The 21,137-nt window shown below is 39.0% G+C and overlaps 1 protein-coding gene across 5 annotated transcripts in view; it reads right to left on the reverse strand.

Moving 5' to 3' along the window:
• SMC4 (structural maintenance of chromosomes 4) overlaps nucleotides 1-21,137 on the reverse strand; it is a 29,897-nt gene that overhangs the window by 8,208 nt on the left and 552 nt on the right. For 3 of the 5 annotated variants that reach the window (XM_072142906.1, XM_072142908.1, XM_072142907.1), the window contains exons 2-17: nucleotides 20,263-20,408; nucleotides 19,663-19,841; nucleotides 19,227-19,418; nucleotides 18,479-18,655; nucleotides 10,409-10,573; nucleotides 9,979-10,106; nucleotides 8,657-8,797; nucleotides 8,403-8,553; nucleotides 8,070-8,234; nucleotides 5,575-5,808; nucleotides 4,322-4,507; nucleotides 2,925-3,086; nucleotides 2,607-2,832; nucleotides 1,580-1,659; nucleotides 1,338-1,490; nucleotides 392-518 (exon numbers count right to left, since the gene is read on the reverse strand). In XM_072142906.1, coding sequence (XP_071999007.1) covers nucleotides 392-518; nucleotides 1,338-1,490; nucleotides 1,580-1,659; nucleotides 2,607-2,832; nucleotides 2,925-3,086; nucleotides 4,322-4,507; nucleotides 5,575-5,808; nucleotides 8,070-8,234; nucleotides 8,403-8,553; nucleotides 8,657-8,797; nucleotides 9,979-10,106; nucleotides 10,409-10,573; nucleotides 18,479-18,655; nucleotides 19,227-19,418; nucleotides 19,663-19,841; nucleotides 20,263-20,383 — 2,587 coding nt within the window. In that variant the 5' untranslated portion in view covers nucleotides 20,384-20,408. Of the gene's footprint in view, nucleotides 1-391; nucleotides 519-1,337; nucleotides 1,491-1,579; nucleotides 1,660-2,606; nucleotides 2,833-2,924; nucleotides 3,087-4,321; nucleotides 4,508-5,574; nucleotides 5,809-8,069; nucleotides 8,235-8,402; nucleotides 8,554-8,656; nucleotides 8,798-9,978; nucleotides 10,107-10,408; nucleotides 10,574-18,478; nucleotides 18,656-19,226; nucleotides 19,419-19,662; nucleotides 19,842-20,262; nucleotides 20,409-20,755; nucleotides 21,120-21,137 lie in introns of those variants that run through there. The other 2 variants (XM_072142904.1, XM_072142909.1) reach the window with 2 other exon arrangements.

Consider the following 21,137-nt stretch of genomic DNA (forward strand, 5'->3'; position numbering starts at 1 on the left):
ACCAGACTGCTGTTTGGTTTTCTAGTTTGAAATAAACTAGTCTTATAATTTGCTTTCAGACAGAACAGTAAATTATCTATCTGCATAGAGCGAAAATATCTATATCGATGCATGTGTACGTATTTCCAATTCAAAATGAGTAAATCCTGACAAGTACCTTGCCCCACCTAAAAACAACAAGTGACAGCTTTCCCAGAGATCAACTATTACACTGTGCCACGGTATGCTGTTGCTAATCTAACTAAATAGATTCAAATTCAGAATCTCAGTAACCCAAGACAAAGAAATGCATCATCATTAACCGGCATCAGATTTGTCTTATATATCTTACATGTATTTAAATACCAAATGGTACTGTACATATAATATACCAAAAGGCACAAAAACTTACCCTTTCTAAAATTTTCCAATGTTTTCTCCATTTGGCTCTGCTGCTTCTTGTCTGGTGCTGTAGCAGCTACATTACCCTCCAACTCTTTGACTTGTGCTTTCAAGTGTATTTCTTGTTCAGAAAGACTCTAAAAGGTAAGGGTTGTACATTTATTTTAACATTATGACTATTCTACAAATTGGTGTAAAAAAAGTTAGGTAAATTCATAGGAGCTCAGAACAGATCCATGGAAACAGGTATATAAACAGATCTCCATCTTGTAGAAAGGAATAAATTACAACCCCATTAATTTGACGAAGAGGATGCACGTGGAGTGGATAATCTCGTTTGTCACGGCGCTGCTTTGCTAGAAGTCACTCGTATACTTACAGTGAGTACTTTTTAAAAACGTATTTTATTAGGACACTACGCGTTTCGGTCCCGGTCCGGGACCTTCCTCAGGTGTAAAATACATCCAGGTGTATGTATTTTACACCTGAGGAAGGTCCCGGACCGGGACCGAAACGCGTAGTGTCCTAATAAAATACGTTTTTAAAAAGTACTCACTGTAAGTATACGAGTGACTTCTAGCAAAGCAGCGCCGTGACAAACGAGATTATCCACTCCACGTGCATCCTCTTCGTCCGCTTGTTGGTCCATCTTCCTGGGAGAACGGACCATCAGACAATCTCGTGGCTGTCAGCTTTGCCGATACCCAAACATACTTAGATATCCTCAACACCAGAGGTACTCACGCCTTGACTCCCCCACATACCAGGTGAGAGTTTTTATCCAGTACTTCCTTATTGCTCCATTGGGGAAACACTTGAGTCTTTTGCGCTTTTTGTCTCCTCTGTTCCATTCCTCCCATCCCGAGAGAAACACTCGGACCCAGTATCCATTTGCTTAACCCCATTAATTTAACATAGTTTACCCTAGGAACATACTGTAAATATCTAAAATTTACCTGCAGGCTGGCATTGTATTTCTCAAATGTATTTTTCATCTCTCTGGTTGACTGCCGCAGTTTAGCCAGTTCTTCCTCCAAATGTACCTTGCGATCTTGAATAGTTGTAGCTTTTTCAGAGTCAACCCTAAGTTTGGCTTCCATATCTTGTAACTATATATGCAAAAATTAAAAATAGGATTTACATTAAAAACAGACTAAAAACATTATAAAATGTGAAAATTTATCACATTAACGCTAACCTGTTTCTCTGAAAACTCAACAACAACTGAATTTCCCATTCTGCCTTTCATCACCTTGCCACCACCGCCGGTCATGGTACCTGGGAATGAAAGTTATAAAACCTAATAAATTACAGGTTATAGGTCAACAAGATTATTTTGATAAAAACTCTATATTCCCAGATTGTAAACACTTGCAAATTAGACACTCATTTCTATTGTTTCAAAAGAATGTTATTACCCTATAGAATCTTAATTTCCTTGTATAGTGCTGCAGAATATGATCAAGCTATATAAAGATTATTTAAAAAGAAAAAAAAAAAAAAAAACAACTTTAATCCTTAATTAGAAGTTTGATCTAAAGACAACTTGTCATCAGGTTTTATCCCACTAAACTTCCAGGCCCCTCAGGTAGGATATGAAATGGCTCTTTCATGTGAAATCTCATCACCTTAACCTATTAAAAATTGCACTCAAAGTCAGGCAAATGTAACTCTTCTCACTTCATTTTCACATAGGATGGGTCAAGTAGTGGTTTCAGGGAGAGTGTCAATTCAGGTGCCACCATCTTCTTTTCTTTAGTACCAAGAAACAGGCTTTATGTGTCAAAGATAGGAATGTCATTTCAGATATCACCAATCTTATGGTTCTGTGAGGTACAGAACTGGACAAATGGAGTTAAAATTGGGAAATACTGGATCTTTATCTTGCATTTCCTACTATTTAACTGCCAGTATGTACAGTTCTGTAGCTCACAGAACAATATGATGCAATGAACAATATGCCATAAAAAACATGTTTCTAAGTGCTATAGAACAGAGGATAACGATAAAGACTACCCCTTCAACCAAAACACTTGACTCAGCTCATTTGAAAAAGGGACCAGAAGAGTCACATTTGCTGAACTATGGGGGCGATTTTACACCAAAGAGGGAACTTCAGAAGGGAAATTTCATACATTACATGAGGGGGTTAGTAGTTTAGTGGGGTAAACCCTGGTGAAAGTTTCCCTGTAAGGACTGGAATGAAGTAAAGAAGAAATAGTGACCTGACTGCTCTATAATTTGCCCTTGTAAAGTCACCACTCTCCATCTCTTGTCTTTCTGAAAAGCCACTCTGGTTGCTTGATCCAAGTTATCTGCAACAAGTGTATCTCGTAGAGCAAAGTAGAAAGCTGGTCTGATATGTTCATCCTTGACTTTCACCATATCAAACAATCGAGGAATGTTTTCAGGAGTACGAATAGTATTTAGTCCTTTTTCCCACACCTTCATCTATGATGGAACAAAATAAAGATAGTTTAATGCAGGTCTTTAATTACATACATGAATGAAAATGTCCCTACAGCTCTGCAACGTGCAGTTACCTTGTCTAAGCCAATAAAAGTTGCTACTCCAACATTCTGCTTCTTTAAGAAATTAACACATTCTTGAGCTGTATCAATAGTATCCACAACAATGTGGTCAAGGGCTCCGCATGAGGATGAAATGGCAACATCATATTTTTCATCAATTGCTCCAAGGTCACCCTAATAAAAAAATAAAAATAATCAGCAGCCTTTTTACTTTTACACAAGCCACAGTAGTACCAAATTTACTATAATCAGACAATTTTGGGACACAAAAGCATGGAGATTTGATTAAGGCCTCATGAACAAGAACGTCTGCTTTCCATGGGCCAGTCAAACTAATCCAGAATCAGTTAGCATAACAGCCTGAAGTCTCTGTCAGAGCCAAGGACCTGTCATTCTGCATGATCTCTAAGCAGAGACGCTTAGAGATTAGTAGCAAAACTGCCACATACTGCTATATAGTAGTATCATAGCATAAGGCAAAAGCGATCAGATCCCCGAAGGTTCAAGTAAATTTCTTATCCCCGTGATCGCACCAAACCAAAGAATAACAGGAGGTTATGTGAAGCGCACATTGAAAGCATTAAAAACAGAAGAAACATGTTTTATATTTTTTTTTTTTAAATTTAACCACATTAGTAATTTTCTTCCTAGTACGTGGCATTGAATATAAAATAATGACACTTTGTATAACCAATTGTACTTCAGAGTACAAGCTTCCTACAGTTCTGCACATGAAAAAATACAAAATCATTACATTTTTGAAAGTGAGGAGCAACAAACAAAAGGACCAAAATCAATGGGAGACATCAGAAGTTTCTTTTTAGAGCAAAACTGTACTAGTTGCTTGTGGCAACAGCTTTCTTATTATAAACTGCTGAGGAAAAAAAGAAAGCAGACGTCTGATGGCGGGAGATGTGTCCGAGAGCGAAACTGCTCTAGTTACATGTGGCAACCAATTTTCGTGTGAATGAAGCTCAAGAATGATTGCCCACAGCAGTAATGTGATGTCAAAAAGATCTCAGCAGTAGTAGTATATACAAACTTCTGAGTAACATCAAGATACCATTATGCACTCGTGCACCTTTTCATATTCCTGAATTAACACTATGGGAAATAAGAGTAAGTTGGTATTGATCTAGAAAATGCTTTTTGAGACTTTGCAATATAGCTGTATGCGATATTGCTTTTGTAAGACATGCATTGCCAAAATGCACCATTTAGGGGGAAACTAACTAGGAGTTGGAATCTATGTTATTGAATCACCAAGGTCCTTGTCAATGTTCAACAGACACCATCGACTTTTATTCATCCATATTCCTGGTGTCATCGATCTCCCAATGGAGTTAAGAATACAGCCACTCAACCTTGTTACACAAGAATATTGCATGCTGCGCATGAAACAAACATACCAATCTTCCATAGATGCCTGGGAGTTTTCCGGATTTCTTTTGCTGAATTAAAGCATCAAGGACTTTTCCTCTACTACGATTAGCAGATAAAGAACTTCTCGCTTCTTCCACTTTTTGACGTATGACTCGTACTTCATCCTTTACAGCAGATTCTTCTAGCACAAGTGATTCAAGCTCCCTTTCTTTCTGTACATAAAATGAGAATGTGTATGAAAAATTCCAGTATACCTCTTAAGGGTAACTTCAGTTATTATGCGTTTTATCCTCTACAGACACGGGGAGCAACTGTAAATAAAGTATAACATAAAAAAAAAGAAAAAAAAGAAAAGAAAAACATTTTGCGATATATCTTCATCCTCGTATCTGCCCAGTTTATTGACTGATCCAACCTTTATATGTGGTTTTTTGGTAATACTACCTGTGATTAAATTGCGATGACTGCTGAGAATTGAGTTCCAAAAACAGCAAGTGTCTACTAGACATCAGTACAAATACTCACACAGTCAATGAAAATCTAAACACTACCAATATGAAAAACCCCACATTAAAAAAGTAACTCTATCCTTATACATTCCCTAGGTTGGAGTCAAACGCAGTCTTTGTGATAGCCAAAGTGAGAATATAGATAATACATTACATAAAGCTTATGAAGCTATACATTGCATGCTACTTCAGGTCATAAGAGGATTCTCTATAGATTTAGTTAAACCGGTACAGAACGCAAATTTAAATCTTAAAGGAAATAAACCATTTGTTATCATGCATTGTGACCCAAACATACTTTGAGCATGCTGTAGCTACACTGATGCAGAAACACATCTTGTTTAATCTCTGAACAAAGTGTTTTTTCTAAAAAAAAAAAAACAATTATAAAATTCAGGACCTTGGGAAAGCTGGGTTGCATGCTGGCTGCCGTTAGTAAACGCATTACACAGAGCTTCCTTAACTCTCCAGTAGGACCTGAGATGGATGACTCTGGTTAAAGGATACATAGCAGCTGGGGAATGGTGCAGAAAGTGATTACTTCTGCTTGTCAGTGACAAGTGAAAGCATCATTCTCTGAAGCAGGGCACAGTAAGGGTAAGAGGAAAAGTACCAAGCAAGCCACAGGAGCGCAAGGTAGATTTCTTTTGAACCTCAAAAAAAAAAAAAAAAAAAAAAAAAAAAAAAAAAAAAAAAAAAAAAGCCACTCGAATGTAAAAGCCTTAAATTCCAAGAACGACAGCAAATTAATAGCACAAGCCCCCATGCACCTTTTTAAGGTCTTCCTGTGATTTTGGAAGGTTTATCTCCAATTCCTTGATTGCAGCTTTTCTCTCTTTCAGGGTGCTTGATGCACTGTTCAAAGCTTCCTTAGTTTTGTTTAGTTGGGACAATGCTGTATTATGACGACTCAAATAAATGTCCAGCTCAGACTGTGCAACGTCCATCTTTGAACGGGTTTCATTCACACTCTTGTTCAACTCCATTAGTTCTTTTTCCTTTACCTATATAGTAACATGCAGTATTAGAAGGTAATAAAAAACAAAAAAAAAAAAACCCCAAAAAACAACATACCTTGTATCTACTCCAAGAGGTCTTTCTAAACCATTGGTAGTGAAATATCTAGATCATATTTTGTAGTTTTACACAACAATTTTTACTGTTATTTTTTGAGACTCATGTGAATTAATTAAAATGTTTTCCTTATTGAATTAACAGACAAATAACTAAAATATGGAAAAGATAACAGTTTTGCAATTTTTCCTAAGTATTTTATTAAGCATTCAAATTCAATAAAATATGTCAAAAATATGTACAGCATCAATCCAATAAGCCCAGAGAAGTATCATGTTAGAGACTTTTCTTTTCTTGAAAGGATGTCGTTATCAGAATTCTAGGTTGCAGTGCAGTCACATGGGGCATTTACATTGCATTTAGAAATGCAGAGCAAACGTCTGGGGCTCAGCATGAGTGTTTCCAATGCAACGCATGCGAACAGTAACGTGCGAACAGTAACGTTCAACCAGTGTTTTGCAAGGAGAGCTTTAGATTTTTGTGACAGGTTACTAAATGTATTGTGAAGGTTGTCCTGGTAATGTTTATACATTTTATATTATTTATTTTGAGTCATACATTTTTAATAATTCAATTTAACTATGTATGAAGTGTTTAAAATTAGAAAATAAAATAAAAGGGATAATGTAGTGATATATAGAGAGATCTCTGAGAAGTTCCAGAGATGGAGTTGCATGGAGTTTGTGAAACACTATGGAAGCTCTAGTGAGTAAAAACCCTCCCACTCACTACCAGCAAGTGCATAGTCTAATAGATAGAGGTTATGCATCTCTAAGGGTGATGCCACAGATGGCGTTTTTTGTACGTTTTTCCCAATTATCTTAATAGATAAGCAGGTTGTAAGCAGCCAAATGCATGGTAAACAGCCAAAAACGGATGTTTAAAAACGGACCAAGAACGCCATGTGTGGCATCACCCTAAGACAGGTAGAGAGTGGAGGTTGTGAGTTCAAATCACCTTCTGGGTATAAATATTTAATTAAACCTGAAATAATTTTGAGATCTTGTGTCAGGGGAAACACCATATATGGACAGTTCATGATATTTCCCCGATGACATGGTTCCTGCATTCTTTGCACCATATTTCGTCTGAAGATTCCCCTTCAGACAGCTACTAGGAGTCTGTAGAACGGCACAAGTCATTCAGTACCATAAATTACAAACTCAGTAGTTAACAGTTCCCAGTTTAAAAGTTTTGTACAAGTATCGAGGTTTGGATGCATCGTGCAACCCTACTTCCAACAGCAATAACGTCTGTACCAAAGCACATTTGGGAGTAGGAGCTGTATATTCAAAACGTACTCCTAATAAATTTGGATATTTCTTTGTTCTGTGGGACCTGGAAAGATAATCAGTTGGGACATTAACACCAAGTGCTTTCTAGGTGCCACAGTTAAGAAGATACAGTTGTTTGAAATGTGCCCCATGCAACGAAGTCAACATATTCTGGTAACATAATAGAAATGTGTCAGTCAGTCAATCACTCATAAGTTAACACTTTATTGTTACTAACCTTATTTAGAGAACAGGGGGACAATTTAAAATTGGCATCAAGAATAAGGGCCGTTTCTCACACAGCATGCCCAGCCCCTGATCACAGAGTATTGCACAGTCCTGTATCATGGGCTGACTACACAGCTGAGAATGAGATTCCTTGCATCATATCTATATTTGAGGCAAATAGTCCCCGCTTTCCCAATAAACAGCAGCACTAAAGCTAACAGTCAAGGTTAATTTACAGGTTTTTTTTTGTCTTCTTGGCTTTACTGATCACTGGATCAATTATGCCTTACGGAAGCATTATTTACCATGTAGTTTTTCACATGTCCATTGTTCCACTGATGTGTGGAGGAAAATCTTTATAGCTTGTATGGGCCCCACAAAAAAACAACCCCAAAAACACACTAATGACATGTTCAGTAAGGTTTTTAATTTTTTTTTTATTATTCTGTCAGTATGCTGTCTTCGGAAACTACGAATAGCATGCCAAGAATAATACTGTGTAAATAAGTCTTTAACATGGGATATTATTATTCAAGTATGTGATTTTTATTTTTAATAAAATAGGTGCTGATGAGCAACCCACCTTTTAGGTCAATTTTGCAGTTTAAATGTGGGAATGCATTTACACAATCAATTTATGTAATATTTTTAGCAACAAATATACTGAAAAACAACATAAAACTACAAACCTCCTTCTCTTCTTGTAAACCTTGGGTTTCTTTTTTAAGACTATCCATAACTTCTTTCAACTTTTCCTCCTCCTTTTCTTTTTGTTTTTCAAGAATTTCTCTTTTTTTGGTTGCCTCATCAATTATTTTCTGGCTATTAGCAGGAACACCTCTTAATTCTTCTACCTATTAAAGCCGAAGAGGAAAATGTAATTTATTGCTTCCAGTATCTCTACAAGAAGCTTTATAAGAAGTAGTAATTAAAACTGGACTTCCCCAATGATTGGAACCCAAACAGTAAAGCATATTTGGAAATGTTCTCTCCCTCCTCCCCCCAAAAAAATGCCAGGGTACCTTTTCCTTATCTTTCTGAAGTTGTTTCTGCAGTTTTTTAACTTTGCTCTTGGCATGCTTCAGCTTTTCCCGTACATCAACATCTTGCAAGTCCAACTGCGTGAATTTTTCCCTATTCTCCTCAATAAACTTGGTAATTTTATTAATTTGCCTGCAAGAGAAGGGGGGAGGAGGGGGGCGGGGGAAAGAAATCGATTATTTTATTAAATAGACTTCAATATATTACACATAGATAAACAAAATGGAATAATTACTTTTCAACATCTTTCAACGCTTTATTCTTCTCTTTCATTTCTTCAGCTAGTGAAGTACTTTTTTCATTAATCTCCTTCGTGTCTTCTTGAATTTTATCTTTTTGAGCTTCCATATCCTGAGTGCGTTTCTGCAAATCATGTCTTGTAAAATAGTAAAAAAAAAATTGTCACAATACAGCCATTATTTGAAGTACAGGGTAAATAAACTATAATTTATCATGTGCAAAATGTGAACTTTTTTTTCTGTCTTTTACAAAGTAGCTCAACAGTTTAAAACTGCCAGATGGACTGAAAAAAAGTATCCATGTAGTAAAGAACTTAAGGGTTGGTCATCATATCTTTAAAAAATATAGTCTGTTGTTGTCCTGCCTTAAATAGGACCAGTCACCTTTAAAAAAACACACCTAGCTCTACTCAGTTTTTAGCCGTGTTAAACTGCTAACTTTATCGGAACTGTAGCAAACACTGCAGCGCCATTGCCTCAGAACGCCAGACCAAGCTCACAGAAGTCCGGCGTATTCATGCAGGGGTGGTCGCATGAAGCCCGGCAGTTACCACCGGGCAATGGTGCGGTCCGGAGGAAGAAGCAGCGTCTCGGACCACCCTCCTTATGAACACAGCGGTCCAGCATTCTGAGGCTACGGCGATGCAATGTCTGCTAGTTTATCAGAGTTCCGATAAAGCTAGCAATTTAACACTGCTAAAAATGGGGTAACGCTAGGATCTGCTTACATTAGTAAGCAGTTCATAGTGGCTTTTTTAAGGGTGACAGGCCCTCTTTAAAGCAAAAATCTACCACCACATTCAATCATTAATAAACCAGGGGCACTAACTCATAGATCAAGGTACATTGACTGTGGTAAGCTTCTTATATTTGTTATACATAGCCTTCCTTCTAAAATCAACTTTTAAAATTATTCTAATGTGCCTGAGAGGCTCTGGAAACACCTACCAGGCTCATTAGAAAAATTTTAGCTGAGGCATCACAGGTTGTTAATATGAGCAGAGCATGTCTGCCCTTCGCTCTGCCTGTGTAATCTAGCAGCAGCAGGAAGTGCAAGGGGATGAGAGACCTGCTCTGCTCATTGTAAAAAAAAAAAAAAAAATTATTAATGAGGGTCTCTGGTAACAACCCCTCAGACCCGAAAGCATAAACTTAAAAAGTGCATTTTGGAAGGAAGGAGGCCATGGATACCAAACATGATATCTTATATCATCTTGTACAGGAAATAAATGCAAAGGAGACCTACCTACCACAAGTCTCAAGGTCAGGTGTGCTTTAAGCATGCCATGTTTTAGTTTTTCCTTATAATGTCACTTACATGTAATATTGGCAGATTTGATTCTTCTTTTTAAAAGCTTCATTCTCCAAAGAAAGAAATTCTATGGCTTTATTTTTCTCGCCTTCTAATGCATCTTTTTCTTTTTCTACAAGTTTTACTCTATTCAGCTTTAAAAATAAATAAATATGTAGTTATACCAGTAATATTCACACATGAGCAGGAATTGTATTTGTACACTACACTCATTTACATTAGAATATACAGCTGTAGATCTAGTGCATGGTTAGCAATAAAGTTAATGTATTCTATTGGGGAAATGTTATATGTTATATTAGCAGGATCAGTGCTGGTTAAAGCAGTGACAGCAAAGACAAAGACTACCATTTCTCAGCTAAAGGACCTCATTCTTAAGCATAACCAAGATCATGACAACAAATCTTTGGTTTATTAACCGAAATACAGGACTTACCTTTTCCCCCCTTTGCTGATTTAAGGCTTCTACTCTACGACAAAGAAGTTCAATGGGTTCCTTGAGTCTACCTGAGCCTATTATGTCCTCTAAATACTCCAGCATTCCTTCATCGTGCTCAGTTTGTCCCTTTGGTTTCATCATAGCAATTTGTTCAACTTCACCCTAAGAGAGAATTAAAAACACATGAACAGAAAAAGTAGAAAATTGGTTTAGTTTGATTTGCATCAACATATAATTCATTATTATCCAGTTGGTCATACACATCATGCAAAGTCCTCGAATAGGGTTGATAATCATATTGCTTCTAGTGGCCCAGTTCAATGGTAAGCCAGTTCTCTGCAGACGGAATTGCATCATACCCCATTGTCAGTAATGTGCATACTTAGGAGAAACAGCAAGATATCGCCCCAGACAGAGGAAGAAACATTTTACATAGTTTGGCATTCACTTAGACAGTGAAAATAATCCCATCAATAAAAACATCAAGAATACATTTAAAATAAAAGAAACACAATTTTACATGAAGTTTAACAAAAAACTAAAGTTCAAGTAATACCATGATGTTTGACCATTTAAGGGGAAGATATACAATTAGGGCTACTTAATTTAAATTTTATTTTTATATCATCCCCCCCCCCTAATACTTACATTTATACTAAAGATTAAGAAAAGTATTTAACCCATTTAGAACAATTGTCTCTTCCGGTTCTCACTTACTGTATTTCGAGAGTCCTTAGCATTTTAATTTATTAAATATTTCCATTTACAGAGTTGTAGGAGAACTTATGTGCAGGACAAATTGTCAGCATTTATTATTACGTAGCAATGTACTAGAAAGCAAGAAAAAAAAAAATTCCTAGTGGTAGATAACATTCCCCCCTCCCCCCCCGCAAAAAAAAAAAAAAGGTTATTTGCCGTCTTTATATTCACAGGCATTTTAGGAAACAGGAGACACCTAATGTATTAATGATACTATGCAAAAGTGATTACATGACTGCTAGGTCACATATCTGCCTCTAAATCACTACACATCTATCTTCTAGGGTCTCAATTTCACATGGCAATATTATATTATTATAAATTACAAGCCTTGAAATGTGGGCAACTATGGTGCTTCAAGTCAGCCTCCCCATAAAATGATGATTATGATAGCATACATGCAACATACAACACCTGCAGCTTTCACCTGCTGAAGGAGACTTTAGGTCCTCCCTGCAGGGAAGCCTCAGCAAAGCAACATTATTCTCCACTCTTCACTGTGTGTTGCCCTATCTTTACACATGAGTTCTAGGATTTCAAATAGTGGGGTGCCCATTAACCCCAATTGCAATGATGCACCCATTATATATTTTTTTTACGTGCTCAAGAGCAACAAAATTGAAGGACACTCAAATACACCTAATAAAGTGTCTAATCTGTATTAGAGAGAAATGAATCTAATTTAACCCCTTCCCGACGCGCGCCGTACTAGTACGGCGCGCGCCGGGTCCGGGTGCATGGAGAGGGCTCGCGGGCCGAGCCAGTCTTTGCTGCATATTGCAGCAAAGGCTTACCAGTAACACCCGCGATCGGTGCTAGCACCGATCGCGGGTGCTTTCACTACGATCGCCGCCGGCAATGCTGCCGGAGGCTTCAGAAAGATGGCGCCGCGGATCATCGCTCCCCGATGACGTCACGGGGAGCGGTGATCTGTTGCCATGACAGCTTCGGGCCTCACGGAGGCCCGAAGCGGTCTCGTTTTAACCCATTCATTACAATGTGCTATCAGCACATTGTAATGAATGAGGAGTAAAATCCCCATATACTGCCATATTGCAGTATGGCAGTATATGGTAGGATCGATCAGACAACCTAGGGTTAAAGTACCCTAGGGAGTCTGAAAAATAGTAAAAGTAAAAAAAAGTTTAAAAAAATTATAATAAAAAAACCTAAAAATTCAAATCACCCCCCTTTCCCTAGAACTGATATTAATATTAATAAACAGTAAAAATCATAAACACATTAGGTATCACCGCGTCCGAAAATGTCCGATCTATCAAAATATAATAACGGTTTTTCGCTGCGTTTAACCCCGTAACGGAAAATAGCGTCCAAAGTCAAAAATGCTATTTTTTTTGCCATTTTGGAGAATATAAAAAAATTAATAAAAAGTGATCAAAAGGTCGCACAGTCCTAAAAATGATAGCAATGAAAACGCCATCAGAAGTCGCAAAAAATGACACCACCCACAGCTCCGTACACCAAAGTATGAAAAAGTTATTGCCGCCAGAAGACGGCAAGATAAAAAAAAAAAAAAATTTTGTACAGGTTTTAATTTTTTTAAAATGTATGAAAACATTATAAAACCTATACAAATTTGGTATCCACATAATCGTAGCAGCCAAAAGAATAAAGTAGACATGTCATTTGGGGCACAGTGAAAGCTGTAAAATCCAAGCCCACAAGAAAACGTCGCAAATGTGTTTTTTCACCATTTTCACTGCATTTGGAATTTTTTTCCTGCTTCCCAGTACGCACCATGGAATATTAAATACCGTCACTACGAAGTGCAATTTGTTACGCAGAAAATAAGCCATAACACAGCTCTTTATGTGGAAAAATAAAAAAGTTATAGATTTTTGAAGGTGGGGAGTGAAAAATGGAAGTGAAAAAACTAAAAAAGGCCAAGTCGTTAAGGGGTTAATCAATATTTATTCTATTTGGATTTTTATAAAGACTTATCAAGTTGTCAAACTCGACAATTTGGTTTCAAATAATTCTCTGAAGCAATATCAACTTTCTCATCCAAGCTTTGCACAGTTGGGGGGGCGAGTATATAACTGCATGGCGGATGTACGCCTTTGTGTCAAAAACATTGCAAGTCGGTAATTGTGCAATTTTTATTTATTTTTTTAACATAACAGATGTACAGTTTTTTTTTTTTTTTAACGCACATCAGACCTGTTAAGAGTTCAGATAAGTCTTCCCCACTTATTTCTCTGACTATAGCAGCTGGTATATAAATTGCATCCACACAGTGATAGTGCAGACAATACAGTAAGGCACACTGATGTATGTCCGCACGGCTACGTGTGCCCCCCTTCCTCTCCCTAGTGTTCCACGGCGCACAGCCCGTAACACAGGGAAAGATAGGACTTGTCCCCCTACGGTCATGTGAATGTGGCCTAACAAAATCAAGAAAATGAAGGCCTCAGACCTGGAATATCTGTTGCCAGAGTTTCCATCTCCCACTGCCCGATGTAATCTCACTGCAGTAGAGAAAGTTTCAGCACAGCATGGTGGGAGTGCATCCTGTAACAGCCAGTAAAGCCACCAAAAAGAAAAGATCTGGTAACGCCTACTCATTAACATAATTTCAAAAGTTTTAGAAGGAAGGAGGATTTGGATAACAAATACAAGATTACCACAATCATGGTGCCTGGATCTATGAGTAAATGTCCCTGGTTAATCTTGCTTGAATTTGATGGTAGATTTACAGTAAGCTGTGCCTCTGTCACATAACGACAGTAAATCTGTGGGCCATCATTTGTACATGCAACGGCATCTGATCACAATGACAGAGATCCCAAAGCCTAATATAGGGTGCTTCCCTCTTATGAAACCATTTAGATGCGGTGGACTCTATTGACCACAGAATCTTAGTAGTAAACGGTGCTGGAAGTCCTCTATTCCCTAGTGCTTACTAAATCTGGGACTGTTCTCGAGGAGCGAGGCAGCAGATAGTCCATCAGCCTTGCAGAGCACAGTACATGCATGTTCTAAAGCAGAGTTAACTTTAATAAGACTGTCTTTTCTCCCCTCACTCCCGAGTGTAGCTCATGGCAATCTAAATCACATGTCTAATTACTTCACCCCTAACTAGAAGGATCAGGCATCTCTTGCTGAGTAAAGCTGCCCAGTACAGAGTCTCCCTCCGCACCAGAGCCCTGAGAACATAATAGCTACAGCTCTACCTAAAAAAGCTCCTACCCCCTTCCGCCTGAGCCAATGGTACAATTTGGAATACTTAAAAAGGTTCCCTAGGAGCATTGCATCTATAAATCCACACCGCAAGCACCAGTGCATAACAAAGATGTTCATGTCATGGTAACCCCCTTCAGGTCTATCGAGCAGTGGCAGGCCCAGTGTATCAGAAGTGTCTCCATGTTGTATGTTATTTGTTGGAAAACAACAGCTCCTAAAGCATTGTCTACCATTGGAAATAATTGGAAATTTCAGCAGCTGCAAAAAGGCGAAGAGTAAGGCCAAATAAAAAAAAATGACTACTTTTGAGGCAAGATGACAGCATCTTCTAGGCAGTGTTATGCAATAGTGCATTTCTTAAAGGGGTTATCCATGTTTTAAAAAATACGGGCAATTTAAACATAATAAACATGTACTCACCTCATCCGGCGCTGCCGATGTCCCGCGCCGCGGCCGGTCTTTTCTGTGCGCCGGTTTCATCACAAGGGCGCACAGGGAGCTTCCGGGCGGCCGGAAGCTCCCATCCGACACCATCTCCCAGCGCTTACAACGCTGGGAGATAGGGACGGATGGGAGGAGCCGGCCACATCGCGGACCGGAAGCTCCCTGTGCGCGGCTTCCGTGCGCCTGTAAACAAACAGGGGCACGGATCGAAGGGACCGCGGCGCGGGACATCGGCGGCTCCGGAGGAGGTAAGTGGATGTTTATTATTTTTAAATAGCCTGCCCCAGCCTGGCCCTCACTAGTTTTTAAAATCCGGATAACCCCTTTAATTAAAAAGATAGAGGGGGGTTGCCACCATGGGGTATGATGTGTGTGCACTGAATTAATGACCAACTAGAATCTTTAGAATGGAACATTTTTTTTTTTAAATTGAGGGAGTGTCAATAAAAGGGGAGGGACTAAAATGTCAGTGCATTAACAGCTAAAAAAATTGTGTGAGAGTTTATGCCTCGTCTTATGCCTGCATTCATTTCTGTGAAAATGTTTTAAGAACACCATCCAACCATTACAGCTCAAAAAGCAGGGGAACAGACAGACAATGGAATCAAGATTTGCAAGACAATAGTGCACCCCATTATCACAGGAGTCAGAATACAGACATTCCCTGGGTTACATACAATATAAGAACAAGCCTAAAGGAACCCAAGTTGAATTTGTATGCAAGTTGGAACGGTATATTTTATGATTGTAACCCCAGCCAAAATTTTCTTGGTCTCATTGAGAATTGGATTTTAAAAATATGAGGTTGTCATGAAATCTAGGATCAACAATAAAACTCAATTGCAGACACCTTGGATAACTGTTAAAGTTGATCATTGTAGCCTGCGGCTAAAGTACAGTAAATTACCAACATCCAGAGGCCTGCTTGTAACTAGGGGGTCGGGTGATCAGTTCAGTCGGGGACTGCCTGTACTTATTGACAGTCCCATTATTTTGTCTGGCATGTGCCATTAGGGTATGGCCACATGAGTTAAGTGGAACTGGTGTTAGGTTGGGGGGGGGGGGGGGGAAGAGGTGGAAAATTATAAAAGGCAACATACCTTCATCGCTTAACCCACTTCCTGAATCCCTTAAGGTTAACCTCATTCATCTGTGACAGTGGCACAACATTCAATAAAGTGTTACCACAAATGAAGTTGCAAACACCACAAAACACCATAGTTACTTATTTTCACAATTTCAGCTCAGAAAAAATGTAAAAATGTATTCAATGAAAAGGCTCAACTAAGAATTCACAAGTCACATCTAATGCAGTGCTAAAATAGAGAAAAATAAAAACTATGCCATCTGGGGAGGTGGGTGGGAGCCCACCACAGCCAAAACCAACTCATCACAATAAAAATATCTTCGAGTACAATAAATTTGCAAAAAGGAAATCATTATAAACTTTATAAATATAAATCTCTATTAAATGAAATGCTGTTTTCATGTTAAAACAAAATATTCATAAAAAACGGCATCAGTAAGTTTTTTTTTTTTTAGTAAAAAGTTTACAAAATTAAAGCAAGCATTCTATTTGGAAGTCATGTGTAATGCCAGTCTCTTATTGCCAATTGTGATCAGGTTATGAACTAGACAACAAGTATATAAAACCCTCGTGTGACCACTGGGTATCAGTTATCTGTACATATCCACCAGCATATACTAGGCTTTTGACAATCAATGACATACACTATGCTGCACAATGTGTTTTCGGTTATAAAACTTTGTGTGTTGTTAGTAAAGTTTCCAACACATCAGCATTTCAAAAGATTCAGAACAGGAGCAGTAACAGTAACCTGCATATCTGCTCTCACTGATCGTGTATTTTTTTTTTTTTTGTAAATACTAAAGCAAGGAGATGTAGAGAGCTGCAGCTAAGGGCAAGACCTGTGTACCACAAGTTCATATTTAGACAATATATTTATACATTTAGATGGAAAAACATTAATTGAAATGAATTTCTGGACATTTCAGATATTTTACAAAAATTAACACCTAGCTGTCAACGTCGATTACACACAAGACACACAACATTTTCATTGTAGTTTCATTACTTGTATAGATGCCCTTAACAATAGCACCACATAAAAATAGCACCCCCCCCCCTACTAACAATAACGCCACAAACCAATAATCTTTAACTATGAAATATAAACTGTAGTTAACACAAAATCTACTGAAAGTATCCTAGGCCAAACTGAACCTTACACAAGGATACCAAGAAAAAAAAAAGGTGTTCCCTCCCTCGCCACAGAACGCTGTGTATGAAACCAGCCTAATACTTGACTGCCCTGTAAGGGATGAATACAGTCTTGTTAACCATGTAGTTAAAAATTTTAGTTTTGCGCAAGTTACTGATATTGAGCAAGTCAAAAATCTTAGGCCATGATTTTCAGTACACACAAATATACACATTATATTCGTACCTTAGATTGAACTGGTACGCACAAAAGTGGTTGTCTACATTCTGTAAAATTTGCAGAATGTAACAAGCCCCTAGTTACCCAGGAAATATCCTATTGTGCTATATTGTAACATTCACATATTATATAGAATATAGATATATTAGTTAAACAATGCACGAGCAGTAACAATATGTAGACAAATTCCAGTATTGACTTCTCCCCAGCCATATATATACCCCTGAAGTGGTAAAACATGGCAATAAAAAGAAAAAAAAAAAATCTACTTATAAATTTTTGAGATCTATTCTAGTAAGGTGAAAAAAAAAATATAAAAAATACGTTTTTTTTAAGTTGACCTTTGTAGACAGAAAAGAAAAAAGTTAAATCTACATGTATTTGTTTTGTTTCCCTGTAAACTAATACTCAAAATCTAACAGCAATAAACACGGAATAATTGGACATGCAACCCAACAAACAAAAATGTACATAAGGATAAAGAAGCTTCACTGTATGCACCAGCAGAGTTTATATCACACCATGTGTAAAGCCAACATAAGCAGCATTTTGTACAATTGCAGGAAGACCACCACATGAAGAGTTAATTGTCGCCCCCCCCCCCCCAAAAAAAAAATTCAGAGTAGGCACCATTTCTCCTTCGGAAAAGTCAGGTAAACTCAGCAATTATATAAAGCAACAAAAGCAAACAAAAAACCTTACAACCAAAAAGCTACATAGTCAAGGCAATAAACAGCCCAGTGTTCAAAAACATCCCAGCCATCACACATTAGTACTATATATATAGGCCTGTTAAAGAATTACATTATATTTCTTGGCCTGACTATTCAGACTGTGACAGAAGCAAGCACACCTTCAGAGCTGATGTCAAAATTCTTGCCACACTAAAGCAGCACAATAATATTGGGGTCGATTATTTTAGCACCCAATATTTACGTGCTGCTAAAGCAGAACAGATAGAGCAGCTTTGTCTTCCTCAGGCATCCTGGAATAGGGAGAGCACTGGTTACGTTCCATAAAATACTGAAGCAGCATATAATGATTAGTATCTTTAGTGTAATATGCAAATCATGATGTGCTGCTACAGCTTTTCAAGGATTTCAAACTCCCCACGCCAAAAAAAGAGGAAAGAAGATGAAACCTAAATCTATTGTACAGCACATTAGAAGACTATGCACAACTATTTAACTCCTATTACCTGTAGAATAAGAAACCTGTTGTGATCCAAATCAATGCCGTGACTTCGGAGCAAAACTCCAACGTCCTTAAAAGATTTCTTTTTCCCACTAATGTGGTAGACTGACGAATTATCTTTATAAGCCGTCCTGGATACATAGAAGTTGCTGTTAGGAATGACTTCAAAATCATCCCCTTCCTGTCACAGACAACAATAAAAAACCATTAGGTTTTAGTCTTTTCATTACCAAAATTATTACATGCCAATAAAAACTATCCACAATAGTAGGATAATGTCACCCAAGCAGAGATGACAGAACTTTAATCGATGTGTACTGAGAATGACGTGATCTGTTATCAACTAACTAGAACACCATCTACTTCGTATACAACTTGACCCCTAGAATGGTCAATTTTATAACATTGATAACATAATATAGATCTCTCTATATACCAATACGTTTAGGACACCTCAAATCTACGCCAGGGAGGGCCTATAAATAAAGTCCGTGCTCATGCAATAAAAAGTCATTGGACAATAGAAAAGAATATCGGTCTGCAAACAGGAAACAAACAAAACCAGTCGGGTGGAGAATTAAGAGACAAGATATAAGCAAAAATAGAACACTTAACAATCCAAAAAAAAGAAAAAAAGGGAGTGGTGGCACGAAAAAAAGAAAATCTGCCAAAAAATAACTAGTTTCAATATACAGAAAATAAAACCCTAAATGTCTCAATATGACAATTCCAAGAAACTAGTGAAGCCTTACCTTGTCGATTATTTTCTGGAAATGCACTTCCACTGTACAACTCTGAATATCCTTGTGTTCATCGGAATTATGGATCAACACCGACAGCTTTTTGGATCGTATCTTTTGAGCTCGATAGCCAAAAACAAAGAGCATCGAATCAATCACGTTGGATTTTCCACTACCATTGGGCCCAATAATACAGGAAAAACGCTGGGCAAACAAAATAAGCAATGTAAGCAGAGATACGCATCTTTATTACACGATATTACGTTCATTATACCTTTTTATATAACCAAGTCATCACCAAGTCTGCCAAAGAAACTACTGTGGAGTAACAGCAGCACAAAACAAAGTGTATTACATGCAGATGTTTACATTGTCAGGGCAGCAGCAGCCGCCTACACATCGGCAGTAATCTTATATAAGAGCTGCTGGATCAGTAAGAGCTTCTTACCTTATGGAAAGGCCCCAGAATGCGCTCTCCGGCGTACGATTTGAAGTTCTGGTTTACAATATGGGTTATCATGAGACGAGGAGCTCCAGCTTCATTGGTCATTGCTGGAGGTGGGGGAGGAGGGATGCTACTCAGAATCTCCTCTAAACTTCTATTATCCAGCACCTCTGGAGCAGTCCCTAAAATGACAGACACTCATTCTTCCAGAAACACCAAAATAAAAAAGTGGCACATACACGTTGTACCCCAAGAACTGGGATTCTGATAGACGCCCTTCTTCCTCCTCCCCCACCCCCTCCTATTGGGATCTTACACCCTTCTCTAGATAGTAGGCACACAAACAGCCAACGGGAAAAGTTCCCTGGACCAATCCCCATGGAAAGAGCAGTAAGATCGCAGCGGCTTGGCACAGTGCACACAGAAAAGGTTGCATGCGATAACTTGGATGGATGACATCCCCGTACCCCGGCACATGAACGGTTAAGCGCCTGTCACTGTCCCAGCGCTCCGCACACAAAGGCGCCCCCTCCTCAGCATAGGAGGAGGCGGCTCTCCCCGAGCGATGTCTGCCAGACGATGGCCACCGATCAGGCTCCATACCTTGTTCAGCAGGCTCCGCTCCGTCCGCCGGCTCTGGGGCAGGGGGAGGCAGGGCTGGGTCACTCTCCTCCATGGGCTCTCTGGCCGCAGCAGTCGACGACTTGGTCTTTTTAGGCGGCATGATGATGATTATGGATGATTAGAATCTGGAGCCGAAACACAAATAAATCCAATGAGAAGAGACCCCCATGAGTACAGCGTACAAGACATCGGGGGGTGCAGATCGCTTTGTGCCTGGGCATCGTTCACACCGTGCGGCTGTGGTGTCCTCCTGACATGTCCGGGGATGATACGTGTGTGTCAGGCTGGAGGGAGAAGCGCTGACAAGTGACATGACTTGTGGAGAGAAGCGCTGTGAGCCGGGCGTGCATGTATGTGTGTGTGTGGATGACAGCTGTGTGTACACACTCCCCCATCCAGCGCCTGTCACTGCGGCTTCTCTCACCTCCGTCCCGCTAAAAATTTAAAACAGGCAAACTGTGAGGAAAATCACCTGAGAAGTCGCCTCAGCCGCGCCGCCCGCTCGCCAGCAACTTCCCTGAATTTTTTGCCGATTTTTCAGGCGGTTTCTGAGCGCTTTTTCCCGGGTTGCGAGCAGTTATTCGCGGGATGCTCAGTCTCGCCTGCGAGCGCCTCAGCTACTCCACTCGAAAATGGCGCCCAAAATCCAAACTCGAACCGAAGTTCGTTACAAAAGCGCGGTGCATGCTGGGAGGCTGCTCAGATTTGAAAAAAAAAAAAAAAAAGATGGGACCGGCTGCCATTTTCCTTAGTGGAACCCAGCGGCTAGAGAGCTGCTGCCGCCGCCGCGGGACGTCTACAGAGCGCGGCTCCTGAGGGGAGGACGCCGGCGCGGGACATGTAATAACGGTAAT

The sequence above is a fragment of the Engystomops pustulosus genome, chromosome 3 (assembly GCF_040894005.1).
Source record: "Engystomops pustulosus chromosome 3, aEngPut4.maternal, whole genome shotgun sequence".
Classification (NCBI taxonomy): Eukaryota; Metazoa; Chordata; class Amphibia; order Anura; family Leptodactylidae; genus Engystomops; species Engystomops pustulosus.